This window comes from Lampetra planeri, chromosome 25 (assembly GCF_965212315.1).
Source record: "Lampetra planeri chromosome 25, kcLamPlan1.2.h2, whole genome shotgun sequence".
Taxonomy (NCBI): Eukaryota; Metazoa; Chordata; class Hyperoartia; order Petromyzontiformes; family Petromyzontidae; genus Lampetra; species Lampetra planeri.
In genome coordinates, this window is record NC_136131.1 from 12,501,696 (window position 1) to 12,523,037 (window position 21,342).

Consider the following 21,342-nt stretch of genomic DNA (forward strand, 5'->3'; position numbering starts at 1 on the left):
GTGCTTGTGCACCTACTGCCAACGTAGCAGCACCAAATATGCTATTCTCGACAGGTGATTGAATCCTGTGAACGCGACGACCCACACATCATCGCATCGCCCAGTGATGGAAGATGCACCGCGGATTGTGACGAGATTGGTGGAAGATGTTCTTTCTCCCAATTGTTGTTGTTGTTGCGTGTGAGGTTATCTCTAAATAGGCTCTCATAATGTACAATGCATATAATATCTAGAGTAGCTACGTCACATTGAATTGTAATGTGTTTTGTTCTGGACTATAACAGCGAATGATGATGCAGTTGCAAGTGGGAATTTTATTTTGATGTATTTTTTACAAGTATTAGATTTCACTAAGTGAATGAAATCATTAAACGCATCAACTGTAAATAACATTTATTCATGATTAAATTATATAAACATCCATAAAATAATACAGCAGACTTACATGTTCATTCAAAACTCCGCAGAGTTTCAAATGTTTGTATTGTGCCCCTGCAAACAGTGCAGCAGTTCTCTCCCGCATTACTACCACGCTCACACACATCACACACATCACACACATCACACGTTGAGACCTTAGTCACAGTGTGCAGCGTTGATCAGTGTCGGTAATGAGAGTGATAATCTAAGTGAAGGTGCAGCCCTGAAACTGCTTGCTCAATGCCACTGCTGGCGGAAGGGTCTCCACAAGACGAAGCGCTAGAGATCCACAATAGGGGGCATTTGGCCTACTCTTTCACGCCGACCAGATTTCTTGGAAGAGGTTGGGAGTACCCATACCCATACTTTACCCTAAATACATGTTTTGAGAAGTGTACGCTAGTACTCTGTAAATTATTATGAGTAGTATACTCTTGGAAAAGGTACAGCAAGTGTTTTTGGGTAAATGACTATACCATAGTGTAAGAAAGAAAGAGATTTGAGAACAGAGAAACTGAATAGATGCATCAGTGTTAGTAAACAATGAGCATGTAATGCATCGATTAATCCATTAAATTAAACAACATTTGCTTCATTATGAAAATTATTATTTAAGTAAAGTTGTATTAACAGGCTTAATTACAAGAATGATTCAGGCATCTTTCCACGATTGATGCATTTCATCTACGTGTAAACATCTAATAAATAGGGTATACGCATTGTTCACTAGTATCACCGAGAAGAGAACAGAACATTTAGAGCCTCTCCAATCACGTGATGAGCAAGCAAGGTTTAGGAAAGGTTTCTCTACCACTGACCACATACGATTAGATTCTGGAAAAGATTAATGAATATTAAAAATACGTACATTTCCTGCCTTTATAGACCATAAAAAGCAATTTTACTCAGTGGAAATTGATGCATAGAATACCTGCACGTATTTATCATGGGGGAAAGGGGTTATAAATCACCAACGGATCCCATTACTCAGTTATTATCATTGATGGATTAATTGCGCTCAGGCACAATTTAACAAAAATATATTTAAGCACAAATAACAGCAACAGATAACAATCAAGCCGCAGTGAATATTTGTCAGAGGTGTACACACTATACACAACATAAATTGTGAAAAAAACCCAACAACGTTCAAACGTGCAACACTCAGAATAATTAACGTTTGTGCTCAACAACTTGAAAGGAAAAATAATGTTTACACGTGGAGGCTCGGGAAAATGAACATTTGCATGCATAGGCTGAGAAAAATGCAGAGTTCGTGTTTTCATAGATGGGTGTGAAAATGGACACGAAATATTACCATAAAAATGAGTGGGTGAGCAAAGGGTATATGCCTTTTGAGGTCACAATTTAACAATCAATTGCACTTGCATTTTGAATTTTACAGTGGATAATACACATTTATGATATGCCGTACTGTGCATGTGTGTGGGTGTGGAGCGGTGGTGCAGTGGTTAGTGCACTGCACGATAAACCCAGCAACCCGAGTTCAATTCCTGGCCTCGGGTACCATCCGTGGCGAGTGATGTCTGAACTAATGCCTGATACTGCTTCGCCAAACGAACCCCATGATGGACAGAGCTTGGAGAGGCCTTCATCTAACAGTACATTGGCAAAGGACTGTAAGTGATTGTTCCTTATTGTAGTACATCTATAAAGTAGTACATCTATAAAGTAGTACGTCTATAAAGTAGTACATCTATAAAGTGACCTCATTGAACAAAACATACAAAAGCAGAACTCATTCTGTCTCCACATATTGTATGCATGTAAATATGTTTTAGTCCATCAACTCATTAACTTTCAAGAACACGAATAACAAGATTATCAAATATAATCCAGCAGAAGTGTGGTCACCACATCTACGCCTCTATATAAGGAACACAGCTAGTTGTAATGACTGGCGAGACGTCGTACTCACATTGTAAATGTCGTGGCTTGGCTCTCCAACACACCGATGTGCTGTGCTAGTGACGAATTGCCATGTTCTGTTTAAGTGACAACCCTTACGAATTGGCTGTGTCGGGTGGTGGCGGGATTTAACGACACATTTATATATTTACGCGATCTAACACAAACACCCTCTACTATGGATGAAATTGGTCGCGCACGCCTACTAGGTGTTAAACTGAATAATATTGTTAGACAGATGCTGCTGGGTTAGCAGACGTTATTGATAAGATCACTCCATCGTATGGGGCCCTGTTCGACACGCACAAAAAATAATTGTAATCAAAATACTTGCAACGTGTACGGCAAAAGTGCGTGCGTTTCCAAGCTAACAAATTGCCTTTACCAACTCATCGTTGACATTGTGAAACCCATATAATTAAATCGGGCACGCGTTTGCCATACGAATCTAATGAGTGTCCACAGTAGTGGCACGCGCAGTTGCACATGCAACGATAATTACGAAGCGGGAACCAGACTGCGGTGGTAATTGCGGACAGCTCTGGGAGACGATGAGACCCATCGCAGTCGGTGCCATTGCACCTCTCCCATCGCCACCCACACGACCCGCAACCCGCGACCCTCGCGCCTTCCCACTGGCGTGGGACACGCACACGCACCTTGGGGGCATCCTGCGACCCGACTCACGCACCTTGGCCTCGGTTTGCCGGCACTGCAGTAATCCGGAGCACACAAGTCAAAGTGGTATCCTCTTCGATGTGCATTGAGGCGATTCTCATCTCCACTTTACAGTTCTGAGCTCGGAGTGGAAATTCCACATTGCTATGTCAGGGGCGAGTCGATCCATCGGGCAACTGCTGTTGACTCCCCCACACAAAGTGGTGTTTGTTTTATCAGCCCGTGGGGGGTGATCAGTTGTATCGAACCTGGACATTAACTCGCTATCGTTGCCTGTTTTTTTTCTAGAATATTATATTTCTTAACATTGCGTTTAGGAAATAACAAATTCAATCAACTAGGTTATAAATACATGGCTGTTATCCATTCAATTTTTGCGATATTTTTTCCCCCGAGTAAGTGAAGGTGCGGCGATTCAATTGCGTTATCATTTCCATAACTGTTGACTATTTGATCAGTTTTAGTGAAACTGACAACGTGTACATTAGGAAGTAAATAATTGTTCAGAGCGATGTGAATATCAGGAGACATGTATGGAGGCACACTACAAGCGTTGAAGAACTTTGAACTCATCTTTATTCATACTCGAAGTCAAGAAACACAATAATAATGTAAAATACAATTACAGGGTTATGGGAGGCTATCGTGATAACATTAACAATGTGAAACGTAATATCGTATCTTTACGGCACGATATCTCCAGAAATTATATTTCGGACACCCTAATAGCCGTCACGGCCAAACAGCTCCTGAGGCCGTTGCGGAGGGAGCAAGGCTGTATCTTCAGCAGAGCGGTTTGCCTGTGATGCAGTCGTTGCAAGGCTGTTAGGGCTCTTGTGTCTTGCTCTGTGTGACTGTGAGAGGGTGACTGTGAACTGTGGCAGCCGATAAGTAGTGGTTCAATGAGGCGGTTTGAGTGGCGGGCATTAGGAGGCTCGGCGAGTTTCCGCTGCGTTTCACCGATCTGTACCTTCAATGGGCTTGGGAAGACAAGTGTGATAGTAGGACGTACACGTGATCATTATCGATTATAATCGTGTCGATATTCCGGTCAGAGCACTGGTAGGAGACGACGTTGGGAGCTTGGCAGCGTGCGGTAATTCTGGGCTCTCAACTGGAGTGAGTTCATGGTCTCAGTCCCGTGACCAATGACTCTTAAAAAAAAGAAACTCATATAATGTTCCAACTTGTTCCACTGTTCACTTGGCGGAACTCTACCTCTTGAGAATGTATAATATTTGTTAGACGGTCATAGGCTGATCTGTCTAACAGAGCGGATGGTGAAGTGCTGCTGCTGCTAGCTATGTGGACCAGCGGTGACTCGAAGTAGGGGTTTTGTGATATTCACTTACGCTGGCCGCTCCCTAAAGCAAAGGGATTGCGCTGATCCGCGAGAGATCCGACATTATTATTCATCTCGACCGATTACAGGAATACAGTTGGGAGGAAGAGACAAAACACGTATGTAGACATTCGTATTTCCCAGGTTCATTCAATAAAAACATGTTTCTGCTTTTTTTTTCAAATCTGTCTCTTTTGTCTTTGATCCAAAGCAATATCTTTCAAATTGGTCTTAATCGTATGCATTTAGCACAATTATGATGCTTTTAGCACAATTACGTTGCTTGTTAACATAACGTGCTCTTAAACATTGTGGCAGCCTTATCTCTAAGAATGGGTAGCCTGGAGCAAGCTGATCGCATGGAGGTGGTCTCTGATGGCACGGGGATGGGATGACGAAGCTGGCACCACTGTGATCCTGGGTTTGAAGCTGGGTAGAAACCTGTAATTAAACCGGACTTAAGGGTACTGAACTGATGGTCTGAATACACAATGACTGCACAAAACATGGGATGTTTTTGTTGTTTTAAATTTAATTTGCTTTATTTCACCCTTGAAACTTAAAATGTTCGATTTCATTGACATAGGAAAACCACTTGTGTTGTTGTTGTTGGTGTCGCTGTGGGGACCGGGAGATCGATGATCGAGATGTTTAGGTTTGTCGCGTTGACGTCATTCGTGGTGATCTCTCACCGAACAGGGTGGGCAGCGTGACGGCTGCTGCCACCTTCCACTCCTACACAAACACTAATCGCAGGCGATGGAGGAGGCCTCCTGACCGCAGACACGATATGCCGAGGCCAACCTCTCACACAGGGTGATGCACTGCCAGCTGCAGACCTGCGAACCGGGATGATTTTGCGTCTCACGACAATATTATACCGATATTAAATGTAATCATATAATTGGGAGAAAAGAGGGTATAACGAAACATTTCAAAGAGGACAAGTCGATGCATAACCAAACGCTTGCCAGTCAAAGTGAACATGTACTTTTGTGAAAACAATTATGATTCGCAGTGGTGTATTTGTGAGCTGTAAATTTGTTCAAGAGTATTTTGTTTAAGCACGTGAGTAGTCAAGGAGACCAGGATAAGTCTCATTGGCAAGGGTCACCTGGGTCACCAACATGACAAACGGTCAAATATCATGTCAAGATATTTTGTAATTGACTAAAACAACGTCTCAACAATATGCGCACGCTCTCCGTCTTATTGTATAACCTGCAGGTGAAAGCTACAGGCGGAGTGATGGCCCTCTGACCGAGACAATCATGATGTCCGAGCACGTTGTGAGCGGCGGCCACATCAAGCGCCGCCGCGTGGACACGGGCGTCAAGAGGAGCGCCAGCGCGGGCCTCTCCTCCTTCCTCCACTCCAAGACCACGTTCGCCCGTGCGCTGAGCATCGCTCGCAACGTTGCGCAGCCGCCCGTCTGCAACGGGGAGGGCGGCGCCAACCCGCGCCGCCCGCACGCCGATTGCGACGAGGCGCCCTTCCCTGCGGGCGGAAACTTGGGAGCGGAGGAGCCGGCGTTCTTCGTCGAGCAAGCCAAGGAGTTCTCACGCTATGCCGCGGTGTCACAGCGCGAGCGCGCGGCGAGCTCGTTCGGCGGCGGCGGCGGCGCCCGCTCGCACGGGGACGGCCGCCCGACTCTCGAGCACTTTCTGGACGAGCACCTGAAGGCGAAGCGCGCCCGCGTGGAGACCATCGTGCGGGAGATGAGCGCCCTGCCCGCGCCGTCCGACAAGGTCGCGTGCGAGCAGGACGCCGCGTGCCAGCCGCAGGGGAGCGTCGGTCACGGCGGCCGCGGAAGCAAGCGGAAGCAGCGGCTCCCGCGGCAGCAGCGGCAGCTGCTGAGGACTGGGAGGCACCACGAACGGAGGCACCTCCGCCACCAGCTGAGGGAGATGCAGTGGCAGCTGCAGGAGCTGCAGGAGAAGTTCGTGAAGATCTTCGAGAGCAGCGACTCGGAGGTCGCCGAGGTCTCGGACGACGGCACTCGGTCTGCGAGCGGCTCGCCCGACGGGCGCGAGGCTCGAGACGTCGCAGATTCCCTGGCGTCGTCCGACGACTCCTCGTCGCCGCCGATCGAAGGTCCGGACGCGGAGCCCAAAACGAATCGGCCCTCGCGCGTCGACGAGGCGAACGAACGCCCGCCCGCCGGCGGGCCCCACAAGGAAGAGACGCAGCTCGCGGAGAAGCTGAAGCAGGAGCTGAGCACCACCATGTCCCGGGTGGTGGACACGGTCGTCAAGATCTTCTCGCCCAAAACGCAAAAGCCGTCGTCGGCGCCCAGCACCCCCGAGATGCGGGAGCCGGTCCCGGCCGTCAGCACGAGGAAAGAGAAGACGACCGCTTCCCAGCAACCGCCGCAGGGGCCGGAGAACGCACCGGCCGTCGGTCCCCTGGAATGCTTCCTGGGGCTGCCCGTCGCAGAACAGCTGGAGGCCCTGCCCCTCGTGGTTCAGAAGCTGCCGCGCGAGCCGCCGCCTCAGAGCAGCGCCCAGCTGCCTCAGCAGAGCTATCACATCCCTCCTCCTCCGACGGGGCTCGAGCCGGTGAGCTTCTGTGGCCAGGGGTACTCCCCGTGCCTCCCGCACCCATTGATGGCCTTCCCCCTGCAGCTTACTCACCACATGGGCCCCAGAGCTAGGGACGGACTGCCCCCGGAGCTGAGGAGCATCGAGCAAGACCTGGCCAGCGTCGGCCGGGCCAAGCCGAGCCGGCACGTGGGGCCTCTTCGCTACCACATGCCCTGCTCGCCGGACATCAGCCGGACCCCATCCAAAGGTCTGCTCTTCCCGCTCGTCAAGTCGGAGGGATACAGCCTGCAGGAATATCAAGATATGTGCCACTACCAGGAAGCGACCATATCCTTTTAGAGCAAGATGCTGCGCTACTGCGCAGGTTCTCACGGTTGCGCTTTCGGGTTGGTACCGCGTACAGTTCGGCACGATGTCCGACGTTTCGCTCCACGTGATGGGGAGCTCCTTTGGGAGCTGCTTTCTTTAATTTAGTTCCTGGAGAAGCTCCCGGTATGTGGAATAAAATGACAAGTGGACATCATATCGAAGAGCGAATAGCGTGGGGTGTCTGCTGGAGTGTGGTCAGTAGCTAGGAAGTGAGGAATGTGTCGGAGTTGCCGTGTGTATAGTCTTCTGTGTGATTTGGTTTCGTTTCAGAGAAAGGAACGAAAAACAAAGCGATGAATCACAGTTGAGTTATCTATCACCAAATGTCAACATTGTTGTAATGTGACATCGGAAAGCCCGTGCATTTATTTAGAGTCTGCTTAAAAATACGTATTGTAGGTACCAGATACAATATTAACTGAATACATTGTTGTGATAAACATAAACACACACTGCAAGAACAATATATCTTAATGTGTTAATAATTGCATTCAGGATATTACTTTACAATTATGTAAATACTAAAAAAACATTTGTTTATATGCATAATTTATTTACAAACGTTTATCCAAAATTGTACACGTTACTTTAGAAAATAAACATTTGTGAGATGCAGTCGAGTTTAAATGTGAACTATTGCAAACCGCTGAGATGCGACATCTAATTATAAAGCATATAACATTTACATCTGACATACAACCATATATTTTATTTAAATGATCGAAATTAGGTTGCGATGACAATATAACAGTTGGCAGAAATTGAGGCCAATTGCACACCTTGGGGTGCCAATATAAATACATTTTCTAGATGTTAAATGAAAGTATCGGCAGGAGTCACAGGAGTTACGTTCATTTTAAGCAGCGACAGGAGTTTTTGTAGCGTTAGCAGCAGTGGCCTTATCTTAGCACTGCTCATGGCAGGAGAGTTTTGACAATTAGTACTATTTATTAACTAGATTCGAAGCTTTCATGACTGCAGAAATTACTCTTTGGTTCTTTCGGTAAAGTCACGTAGAAATAAATTAAATAATAGAATACGACGTTTCGATTGCAACACAAGCAACCATCATCAGGTACAAATGAATGAGAAAACAAACAGTAAACTTGGAAATATGATGCAATACAACACAGAGAGTTGGCCAACACCACAGTCAACACCCCACCTGGTTGATTACGTTCTTCCAAAGATTGCTAAATGTGAGTCTCTCTCTGCTTGTGTGTCTGTCTGTGTGTCTTCATGTCTATGTTTCGTCTTTCTCTCAAATTTAGCAATCTTTGGAAGAACGTAATCAACCAGGCAGGGTGTTGACTTATGTTAGCCGACTCTGTGTTGTATTACATTATATTTCTAAGTTTACTAGGTTTTGTTTTCTCTTTCATTTGTACCTGATGATGGTTGCTTGTGTTGCAATCGAAACGTCGTAATCGATTATTATTTTATTTATTTCTACATGACTTTACCGAAATAACCAACGAGTTAGGACTATTTATATTTTTTATATTTCTTAATGTTCAATTCATATTTGTTTGTTGAGTGTTTCATTTTCTTAATTATTGCTATAAATAGGACTTAGTGCTAAACGTGATGATGCGTATAATTAATGTCCAGCGTTGTGAGATGCAATTAGCATGAATGGCGTTATATACAACGTGTTTGTTATCGTTAAACAGGAACTGTAGATATTCTTTGGGTCTTTCAGTAAAGTCACGTAGATAGGTTCAAAGAAAATAACAAAAAACTACGACGTTTCGATCCCAACCCAAGCGGTCGTCATCAGGAAAAGGGGGTTAACCTCTCAAGGCAAACTGCCTGTAAAGGTTTTAAATGGGCGTAGCCTAAGCGTCAGCAGCATGGGCGGGGCAGCCGAAGTGAATGTCAGTGGTGGGCGGGGCAGCCGATGTGAATGTCAGTGGTGGGCGTAGTGGGCAACGACGGCGCTGGTGGTGGGTTTCCACCAATTTAAGGGCTGCAAGTAATCAGTGCACCTCGCTTTACACACTCGCACTGTTGACGGTGGAGGTTCCTGTAGATATCTGCCCGATGCATAATTGGGTCACCACCACCTGTTGTTCGGCACGATGTCCGATGTTTCGATGTACTTGCTGAGAGATTTTTTTTCTAGAATACTTTGAGGCTTGCATTGTCTTTGTGCTGTTCGCCTTGTGGCTGTCTCTGGTGTCAGCCAATCCGTTTGAAGGACAATGCATACATCATTATTAGAGCACTTTGTTTTACCACAAGCAAATGTGGTTCATGCAGTCTGAGACATCAAGACATCGTTCGACCCCCAAATGGGATTTGAATCCGTCAACTGAATGTGGGCAGTTTAACACATAGGCGTATTATGGATGAATGTGGGCAGCTCACCCTGCCAGGTCAAAACCATCTATATATATAAAATCGCAAATCTGTCTGTCTGTGTGTGTGTCTGTGTGTCGCCGGACCATACGCAGTTTCATTGGACGGCGGTTGCCCCTGGCAACGGGTAGCGACGCATTCGCTGCGGGGTGGACGCCATTTTTAATTCCCGTTAAAAATATGCGCACGCATTAACACGCGACTCTGAGGTAAATTCATCAAAGTTTCACGTCCTCTTCACTCCCCCCCCTGCCCCAATGTGTGCAATTACTATCATAGGGTCGGTAGATAATAAAATTATAGCGATTAGACAGTATTATTGTAGCGCGGGGGGGGGGGGGGGGGGAATGGCACCCGTACCCAGCCTCAGCCGGGTGGGCAATTTAGGCGAGGCCGGAGGCTCTGCACGGTACTAGGCCTCGACACCCCACCACACTATAGGCCGTACATATTACTGCACAGCGGCCGAGGAGATCGTGGCTGGGGGGGGGGGGGGGTAGCAGCCCATCTGTGTATATATGTAAGGTTATACTGGTAGGAACGAAGTGGACTAGACCACCAATAGATTAATGTGTCCGTCCGTCCGTCCGCGTTTGTCCGTCCGTCCGTCCGCGTTTGTCCGTCCATCCGTCCGTGTATCAACATCGCCCCCTACTGCAAACACTTGGCATGACCCTGTCCGACAAGATGGCCGCCCGCTCCCCCTGCGATCTGTGAATTAAACAAGATGGCCGTCGCTTCCGGCGCATCACGGCAAAACTTTAAACTTCGCTTCAAAATTACTTTACTGAAACGCAGCACGTTTATTTAAAAAATTAATTTACTGAAACGCAGCACGTTTTTTTAACAGAGACAAGAAACATTTATTAACACAGAGACGAGATACATTTAATCGCCTTATTTGTGCACGAAAAGCACGGCGCGAGGCCTAGTGCGGCAGGCTTCGCGAGGCCTAGTGCGGCAGGCTTATTAACACAGAGATGAAACGCAGCACGTTTATTAAAAAAAAAAATTATTTTACTGAAACGCAGCACGTTTTTTTAACACAGAGACAAGAAACATTTATTAACACAGAGACGATATACATTTAATCGCCTTATTTGTGCACGAAAAGCACGGCGCGAGGCCTAGTGCGGCAGGCTTCGCGAGGCCTAGTGCGGCAGGCTTCGCGAGGCCTAGTGCGGCAGGCTTCGCGAGGCCTAGTGCGGCAGGCTTCGCGAGGCCTAGTGCAGAAGGTGGTGGTGGGGGGTGGTGGGGTGGTGGTGGGGGGTGGTGGTGGGGGGTGGGAGGCCTGGTGGGAGGGGTGGTGTTGAGGGTGGTGTTGGGGGGTCTTTAAATCTCACAGCGTTTCTTGTCAAAACAAACACTTTTAATTAACGTTACACTAGAATACAGTAATTTTTTCTTTAACTCCTCTATACCCGGTCGATATCCCTGTACCGGTACTAAGTATTATTCCTACCAGCCCACCCCGCAGGGTCCTGTTTAAGAAATATATTTTTCACCCGGGCAACGCCGGGTACTTATGCTAGTATAAATATATATGCAGCACACAGAATTTCAGCCATTCCCAATCCACCAATCGATGAATGCCTCTCCACACCATTGTCAGCCATGGGGCTGTTTGACCATACCTCACCACGCCGGTCAGCGCAGTGCGCTCGCCACTCGAAACAATAGGCCTCGTCTGAATTAACTGTGAGGAATTTTTTTAAATATAAATGAAGATATCCAAGCCACTTATTGTAGTTGATCCGATCGTAAGTTCCCACGAAATATCAAATACACTTTAAAATTAACTACAGTATTAATATAACAATTTTTTATACATTCAGTTGTATCATATCACGCACCTTTAGCAAACTGCCGACCTAAAAAAAAGATAAAGTTAACTTATTTTTAATCCTTTCATTTTTAACTTTTATGAATTGTGTTTTTTTAATCCTTTCGTCTCTTTTGACATGTAATTTTAATCAAAATGTAATAATAATGATAATGCATATATCAATTTAACACAAGTACGACTGCTTAATAACCACCGTAATTAATTCACTTTCATATGAGCACTCTAAGATCACAACCTTGAGTGGCTCTTCGTAGACTTCTTCATTCGCGTACCCTCTGTGTGTGAGCCATCCCAGCAGTACAAACGGGGGACCACAGTACAGCCAATTGGCAGTTCGGGGTCTGTACAATGTTTTATGAGTAGACTAAACAATGCTCTCCAGAGGGGGCTCGCTAGAGGCCCTTTCCCCAGCAGTGGCGTGAGCGAAGAATTGCAGGGCTGCACCTTTCCCTGTTATGGCATCGTTATGAGCACGATTCATTGAAACATTCCCCTCCGGATCACAACCTCGAGCAGCTCTTCAAAGACAACACAAATTTATCCCCATAACATCTCGATGACATATTCCCATAACCTCTTTAAGAGGTTACGGAAATGTATTTTAAAAACCCGTTTCATGATCACCGGTGTATTAGAAAAATAAAACATATACGTAGGTATACATTACTTAAGCAGATCACTTGTCAACAGGGCTTTCTGAAGCCTTAAAACTATAATGGTACCACCAATCTTGATTTGAAGCTTTCGTGACTGCAGGAATTCATACTCCTTGGTTCACAAACTTTTTTTTTCACCCCCAACATCCTCCAAACGCTTTACAAAGACAAAACCAAGACGCGTCAGCCGAGGTTCTTCCATCGCGAGCATGTAGGCACACCACGCCCGCGTCTCCTGAGAAGTCAACGCGAGAGGAGCAGCACTTCCATCACGTGACAGGGGGGTGTGTGACGTAGACTCGCAGGTGTCCGATGCTCGCCATGCGCGCCGTTGACATCAACCTTGCCGCTGCGTCACCAGACGACATTCACATCCCATGTAACCGTCTCAACAATCGGCAATCACTTGCTGTAGAGTCGGTGCTCATGTCACCTACAGAGAGCATCCATGTACATTGTAGCAAGTGCACGTGTTTCGTGCTGTGCCTGTATTGAGAGGGCGTGCATCGCAGCTCCTCTCTGGCGCTCTGCCTCCACGCCAGGACCTCGGCTGTCACCATCCTCTCACTCTGACCTCGTCTCTCTGCCCTCTGCGGTCGCCCCCTTCAGCTCCTCCAGCGGCCAGATCCTCACGGGACCTGTTTTGGACATTATCGAAATGATGAAAAAAATTTGCTTTGCCGCTTCTGGCAATTAAAGATAAAACTTCTCAAGCCGAGCTATTCATACTTGATGCTTGCATTGCCTTTCTACTGCTCGCCTTTTGGCGTCCTCTGGTCCGACACCGGTGGTGAGACAATGCCATTCAGAAGGCTCTCTCTGGTGGAGGCCATTCAGTTTGAAAGCCAACGCATATGTTAGCAGTGCATGTGTGTTAGCAGTGCATGTGTGTTAGCAGTGCATGTGTGTTAGCAGTGCATGTGTGTTAGCAGTGCATGTGTGTTAGCAGTGCATGTGTGTTAGCAGTGCATGTGTGTTAGCAGTGCATGTGTGTTAGCAGTGCATGTGTGTTAGCAGTGCATGTGTGTTCGCAGTGCATGTGTGTTCGCAGTGCATGTGTGTTAGCAGTGCATGTGTGTTCGCAGTGCATGTGTGTTAGCAGTGCATGTGTGTTAGCAGTGCATGTGTGTTCGCAGTGCATGTGTGTTAGCAGTGCATGTGTGTTAGCAGTGCATGTGTGTTAGCAGTGCATGTGTGTTCGCAGTGCATGTGTGTTAGCAGTGCATGTGTGTTAGCAGTGCATGTGTGTTAGCATGTTTTGCCACAAGTACGTGTGTTTAATGCAGACTTGACGCCTCGCAATCGGTGTGTGTCTATTTGGTGTTTCAACATCTTTACACCTCTTGTTTAAATGCCAGAAACCTATTCCTGATTGTCCACCCCGTGCAGTGCTCTCCCAATCTCCCCGTCTGGTCTTCCACCGAGAACTACCCACATCCACTGAGGCGTGCCCTCCGAGGAAGCGTCCACAACGTGCTCTCTCCTTCTGAACACTTCTTACACTTCAACTCTTGTCGTCGATGCCATTCAGCGACTCGCGATTGGCCTCCTTCTCTGTACAATTCGTTCAGAATCAGAATCTTTATTTCGACTGGAGGTCTCCCATGAGCTTTGAAGTTCTTCTTCACAGATGTCCAGTGATACATGTACTCGCGATATACATATAGCGAGTACATGCATAGCGAGTACATGCATAGCGAGTACATGCATAGCGAGTACATGCATAGCGAGTACATGCATAGCGAGTACATGCATAGCGAGTACATGCATAGCGAGTACATGCATAGCGAGTACATGCATAGCGAGTACATGCATAGCGAGTACATGCATAGCGAGTACATGCATAGCGAGTACATGCATAGCGAGTACATGCATAGCGAGTGCAAATAATGCGTGTTAGATACTGCGTACATGCAAAGTGTTTACTTATACAAAGAATACACGTGTAGTGTGTACATGTATATCGAGTGTAATTGTGTCTGTGCATAATGCGTGCACTGTGTGTGTAGTGTGTGTAGTGTGTGTGTATGTAGTGTGTGTGTGTGCTCTCTGTTCAACCAAAACGAAGTCTTTATGAGGGTGTCTCACGTCAGGCCTCAGCGCTGATGACATCGTCCCGACGCTTCAGGGAGCCTCACAGCTCCATGCCCCCCCCCCCCGCATCCCCACTGACCCCTCCCCACTGACCCCTCCCCACTGACCCCACCTCCCCACTGACCCCTCCCCACTGACCCCCCTCCCCACTGACCCCCCTCCCCTTGCCATGGCCACAAGGACACTGTTGTATTTTGACTGCTTGGTTTAACAATATTAATGCTAATGCTCGTGTTAAGTTATGCTATCTGCAGCAAACACCCATTATTATTAATAGAAGTTCACAACGTGTTAATATTACTTCGTGAAAGGGACACCGCTGAATGTGTGCTGCTCTTCCATGTCGACCCTGTGGCGGCATCACGGCCCATTCTGTGGGGAGCTCCCCTCGAAAATCGAGCCACACTGGACTTGCCACCTGCCCTGATTTTCTTATAATCATCATCATCATCTATTTGAGTTATTTGCCCTGAGAAATCTGTAATTCCTTTCAGAACGTTAAAAGCGCTCAGTTTTTGTCATTTTTCTAATAATATAATAATAATATACCACTCACGACGATGCATTTACATGCACACATGGTTATTCCCGTGTCTGCTATTGTGAGATATTCTTTTCACCGTGATGTGTCCCAGTTGTCTTGACCCTCAGACGTGTCAACCGCAATCCACACCACCCACTAAAAGCGAGCTACGCAGGCCGACTGGGGTTGTCTTGGCCCACTGAGTCTGACTTGGGAATCTGGACCAAGCCGACGATCCCTGTCCGTGAACTGGGCTGGCCTGCTTCTAAGTGGCCATGGAAACGTGGCAAAAGATGATTACAGAGCATAAAAGATAATTGTGCCAACTGTAATTGTGAGTGCAAAGAAGTGGGGACTGTCTCCCAACAAAAGATTTGACATCCCCCGTGGATCCATAATCGTACAGCGCTACCTCCAAAGTCGAAACCATTCCGTGGCTCAGCAGTCGATGTGTGTGGTGCGTGGGGAAAGCGAGGCTTGTTTTGTGAGGTATTTGGCGATGTTCGCTACAGCACACTGACCACAGCCCAAATGCTGGGCTTACTGCGGAGTGAACAAATACAATTATACATGGAGATAGTTAACATGGATATAAGTCATACAGCTGGACATGCATTTCAAGATACACGTTGACTCTGATCTATTACAACTTTAAGTGCTGTTTGTTGCGGACGCTTGAACTTTGGGTCTGTGCTCACCAACTGTGTTAATATATATGAATGCGGAATAATAGGTAGAGTTACAACGTAAGGAAAAAGATGAATAGATCGATCTATATATATATTGAGACTGACATGGTGGTGAAAGTTGTAGTTAGTTATAGAGATGATTATATAAGATGAAGAAAATGTATAATGTTACATAGTGAGACAACGCAAGGTTAAACATAGAAAACAGGAGACAGAAAACAGATAATTTTAATTTGGCAATGGAATTACGTTGAATTAGATGTGTTGGCCGTGCTACTGAATCCCACTCTGAAAGTGCATGGTAATTCACCCGGTCATCATTCACAAGTCAACTGACATGTTGTATATGGTAAGCTAATGTTTTGGGCTGTGGGTCTATTTACCGGAAATGATCCTCTAAAAAGGAACGTCCACATGTCATATATATATACACTGCCGATGAGTTTTAGATAAACACTGTTTTTTATTTTTCAGGACAATTTTTGTGATATATTTTTCTGAATTCTAAGATATTTTAATTAAACGGTAACTTAATGTGTCTTCTTGCTAATAAACATCACGTGATGCCAAGTGACACCACTTTGGGTGGGATAAGTGCGAGGTGATGTCATGGAAGTGATATCATTTCCAATGAAGCAATATTTTCTATTTATTCTGAAACTAAATATCTTCAGATAATCTAAAATGTCATATTTAGGCCAGATTACGAGATTTTTTTTAGATTAATCTGATAATCCAGAACACGTCCCGTCGTATGCAGACGGTTATATAAGTTGGATGCTCGTAATGTTTAATTGCTCGTGTTAGAAATATAAAAAAGACACAAAGCATATTTATTATTGAGATATGTATTCAGATGAAACGAAGGAATTGTGAAGAAGTATCCACGTGGTCTAATGTTATTCAGGCAATAGGCCACAGTCTCGAGGTGACCATGTAAACGTTTCTAAACATCTGAGAAATCCGCGCGATGAAATGTGACTCGGGATAAAAGTAGAATCATTGCAAAATTAAAAAAAAAACGTCCCTATGATTTTCGATATTGTCGTCCTTATCAAAGGGGGCCGAAAAACGCCGAGCGGGGCGCTGCATGGAAATGTAACCTCTGGCTCGAGATCGCGCTTTACCTTTTCGAGTCATTCCATGATAGTGCTCATTTACATCTCCGCTTATTGCACATTTCCATTTTTTTAAAAGCAGCTCACTTATTTATTTATTATACAAAAGTATTGACATGCAGACAGGGATTTCTTTGATCCAGACACATAAAAGTGTGCCTTTTTTATAGCGTAGCCCGAGGTATTTAAATAGAGTCAAAGACGGTAAAACTGAAGAATTAAAGGCTTCAAACAATTTGAAATCTTCACAAGTCAGCACCCTTTGAACATGAGGTTTTGTTTTAACCGGGAGCCCTGATCCAGTTTGAAAGGATGGTTTCATGTTGCCTTTCCATTCTGAGGTCAGGTTGTCCTCAGCCACTGTCGGGGTAAAGGCCCCATTGTCAGGGCAAATGTGACTCTTACTCGCTCCGTAGACGGACGGCATCACCTCCCTAAATTGGCTTCCTCGCTGGCAGGCGCTTCACTCTTGCATGTTATAACAGTACTGTCCCGCAATTTATAACGCAATAAAACAGAAGTCCTAAAATGCAATTCCTAGTTTTGTAGTTTAACGTTGCCAGGGGATGCTGCCCCGGTCTAACCGTGGACATGCCATCCAGGGGTCGCCAGATCGATTCGATTTCCTGGCGCGGCAGTTTGAAACATCGAGGCAAGTTTCTTAAATCCGCCCGCTTCCATCCACCAAGGGGTATAAATGGGGACATCGCAGTTGATCGGTTGTCACGTCACGTGGGCAGGGTAAGATTTGTGTACTCCCACCGCTTCCGAGACGTCTCACCAGCATGGAAGAGTAGGCCAAACACCTTCCAGAGTGGCTCTCTAGCGCTCCCTCTCGTGGAAACCCTTCCGCCAGCTGTGGCGTGAGCAAGCAGTTGCAGGGCTGCACCTTTACCTTTAACGTTCTATCAAAATGGTCTACAGGTTAAGAGCCGTGCACATCTCGTTGTGTGTGCGCCCGACAGTGCCAGCGAGCACGTGTGTACGTCTAATTGACTGTGTCAGCTGACAGAGGCAGACCTCAGTCTTGTTCTTGACTGAGATGCATGCCTGAACAGATTAGACTTGTCCCTGTGCGCGTGCGTGCGCGTGCTGATTGACAGCTTCAACTCTGATCGTGAATCAGGCTTAGCATTCCTTCGCGCTTTAGTGCCCCAAGGACGCATTTTTCTGTCTTCCACCCTGCCATTACTTCCTACAGAGAATGGCAGCATGTCCTTGCATTTGTGCACCAATAACAAGGCTATGTTGTCGAGAAAAAAGTAGGGTTTTTTTTATTTAAAGTTCACCATTAGGTTGAAATAGGAATATGTTGGCCATATGATGACAGTGATATGTCTTATGAGAGATGGTGACTTCGTGGGAAAGCTTTAGTGTGAAAAACCCATATACACATTGTTCTTGTTAATTCTGCATCTGTTTACCACATCTCAGTGATAAGATGAACGAATGAAATACGACCGATACACCATTTATAATGTATGGTAGCACGGAGCTATGCTGTATTTAAATACAAAATAGCATTTAAATCTAATCTCTAATACATATTGTACTCTCTAATTGGATGTGGTCATCTGTGCGACACTCTACCTGAGAGAGTTTATATGCATTGATTTGGTTGTTCTCTTGGAATGATGAACAATTTTTCACTCCACTTGCTGGCAGCATCTTCGGTCACACGTCCATTCCCGAAGATGCTCCCAGCACATGGGGCGAAACGTCGGACATGGTCCCGCCGAACATCACGCGGTGCAACCTGAAAACAATGGGAGAGCTACAGAGCAGCATGGAGAGCTTCAACGAAGTCGTGGGATTGCAACCCCCCACCGAGCAAGGGCAGTGTTCACTTCCTTTGGTGGCGCTCAGCCAGTGGTGGAAATCCCCCTTTCCAATGGCATTGGAAGCATCTACCAAAATAATTATCACTTTTGACTTCTCACAAAGCGGTACTGACTATATCGACCCTGAATTGATGATCGGGCTGTGTCAACCCACGACCAATATTTGTACTTCTGCTGCAGGGGGCTGGCGTGGTGTAATGGTTACAGCAGCACACTCGACTTGCCGTCCAGAGGTCGCCGCTTCTATCTCCGGGCGCGGCAGTTCCAACGATGGTGCTCGTGTCTTCACTCTCCCCCGCGCCGCGCCCGTGTCCACCCAGCGGTGTGAATGCACGCACCACAGTTAGCCAATCGACAGGTCGCGTGTGTTCGGGTCAAGTGTGGGTCCTCCCACCTCTTTCAAGCCGTCTGGCCGGTGTGGAAGAGTAGGCCAAATACCCTCTCGAGGCAGAGGGGCCCTCTAGCGCTCCCTCTAGTGGAGGCCCTTCCGCCAGCAAGCAAGTACAGGGCTGCACCTAGTCCATTGAACCCTCTGCTTCAGCACCGGTGCAGTGAAACAGTTCACAATTCGTGACTTCGTGAGGTCACTGTGGAAATATGATGAAAGATTACTCTCCTTTTTATTACTGCATGAGAAGAGCGAGAGAGAGAAAACCCCCAAGCCAGTGCGGGTAGAGGAGTGCTCACCTGTGATACACAGCTGATCAAGGGGAGGGTGTGGAGCTGCTTGATAGAGGCACCGTGTCAGGCCCTTTGCTTTGAGTGCTTAAAGCCTGTTCCAGCATGCTGGTATCCCTGAGCCGTCCATCAGCACCGGCTCAATGTTTGGGTTCGGTGTGCGTGTGTGCGCCAGCACACGTGCGCGAGTTCATTGTGCGTGCGTGCCAGATGAAGAGATCTGGATAAGAGGCAGAGACTGTGAATGGCCGTGTATTTACACACACACACTATATTCATGTATACACACACACTATATTCATGTATACACACACACTATATTCATGTATATACACACACTATATTAATGTCTATACCAAAAAAACTATGGGAAATAGACACCCACAGATTACTCATCTTTTCTTCAAATATATATTTAAAACATCTTTTTTGTAAAAAATAAATATCCCAAACCACCCTGTAAAAAGTGTAAACTGTTTGGCATGTTATGGATTCATTTCTCATCGCTCGATATTTTCCAGAAAGCTGATAGGCAGGCTTCCAGTAGGGATTATCGACATAAGGCACTACTACTAGAGTACAAGGTAAACATATCCTGCTAATCCTATATTATAGTGCCCTAAATATCCTATAATCCTATGAATACGTTAATATCATGAGAACATATACCAGGTGAGACGGATGTGGCGTGCCAAATTAATTCCCAGAACAGCATTTGGGACTGTTCCAGCTGAAGTTAAGCACTGGGTTGATTTACGACAAATGTCGTGAAAAAATATTACTCAAATGTATCCTTAAGCAAATACGAAAAAAAATCCTATCCACTGATAGCTGAAGGCTAAAGCCGGATGACATCACGTAGAGTTGTGCTGCATACCGCAATCGATTTCCTTATGATTGTACCTCTCTACCTGTTAATCTCTTGGTAGTGCTGTACGAATGTTATTTATTTATCCAGGAAATCATATCCGAGTCTCAGGACTCAATGGCGTAGCTCGGGTGGCATGCAAGCAACGAAATGGCGACCCTCTTGTCAAATTTGCCCAAATGTCCATAACCCAGAGCCTGGGCTCCTCCGGCTCGTGAGGCCTGGGGCAGTCGCATCGCCCGCACACTCGCCCAGATGCAGCACTCGCAACGCTCGTCTACAGGTGGGTCCTGCCTTGAGATGTTTGGCCAATTGCGTGTTAAAGGTGTGCTTTGCATGTAGAGCAGTACCTGCAGAAAGCCCATTTACGTGAGGGGATTACATTCAAAAGGTCAACAACACAGATGGGTTGACGGACACACTTGACTCACCTTGCAGCCCAGTGAGAGGCATGCACCACCACCCACTCCATCATGCAGCATGGCTAGCGGACAGTCTTCAACGCACATTGTTTGACGACTGCGTCTGCGAACCAAGCTTTTTATCGCCGGTCTGAGAACGACGCAGCATTCTGCAAATGATGAAGCTGCTGCTGCTGCTGCCTGACCCGGCGCAAACGCACACGCCGGGGAAACAAATACGAGCACCCGTGTCAGCGCGTGTTTGTGACTCTTCCTGGCTGCCATTCTGCAACACACGGAGCGCGTCAGCTCGTGTCCCCCCGGGCGCAGAGTCACTGATCAAGTCCGCTCGCGTTGCTCAACCATCACCGCGATGTCTAAAAAGCCACGTTCGGTATCTAATCCACGCACTGCTCCTCTGGTCTCTTCAAGGCATAGCGAGTGCACAATAACTGTCGCACGAAGTTACACATTTCTCCTAACTGTATTTCTGAGCGCATATCCATATTCTAAGCCATTCAATAGAGTTAAACGTTTCAACTGGAATTGACAGTGGCGATGTCCCTGTTTCAATATCGGATTAGCCACGAGGAATATCAGGAACTACACAGGTTGTGGGTTGTCTGGCTAATTCTGATGCACAGAAACCTGCTCCCATTAAATCTCTGCGCATGAAGACTGCATATGGAAGTTCCCAATTTGTACGAAGCGAAATTTAGGCGAATGTTTAAATATTTTATCATTGCGCTTGTTGCACCTATTTGTGATTCTTCATCACCACCGAGGACGGCAGTGGTGGTGCTGATGTATGCGATTTAGACAAGAATATTACAGTCCACGTCTAAAAACAATGAAACACCCTTTATATAGAATTGTCCTCGTGGCATTCACACACGTGGATGTCAATTCTGCCATGGTGGTGGGCAGCACGTGGCCCCTGCGAGGGTGGCCCCTTCCAATCGATATCAGCGCATAAGCTGAGAAGA

At 46.5% G+C, this 21,342-nt stretch overlaps 1 protein-coding gene across 1 annotated transcript in view; it reads left to right on the forward strand.

The window, feature by feature from the left end:
* Window positions 1-2,900: 2,900 nt before the first annotated feature.
* Window positions 2,901-21,342, forward strand: part of LOC144727518 (prospero homeobox protein 1-like) — a 53,465-nt gene continuing 35,023 nt past the window's right edge. The window contains exons 1-2 of the mRNA XM_078606394.1: window positions 2,901-3,066; window positions 5,597-7,233. Of these exons, the coding sequence (XP_078462520.1) occupies window positions 2,901-3,066; window positions 5,597-7,233 (1,803 nt within the window). The remainder of the gene's footprint in view (window positions 3,067-5,596; window positions 7,234-21,342) is intronic.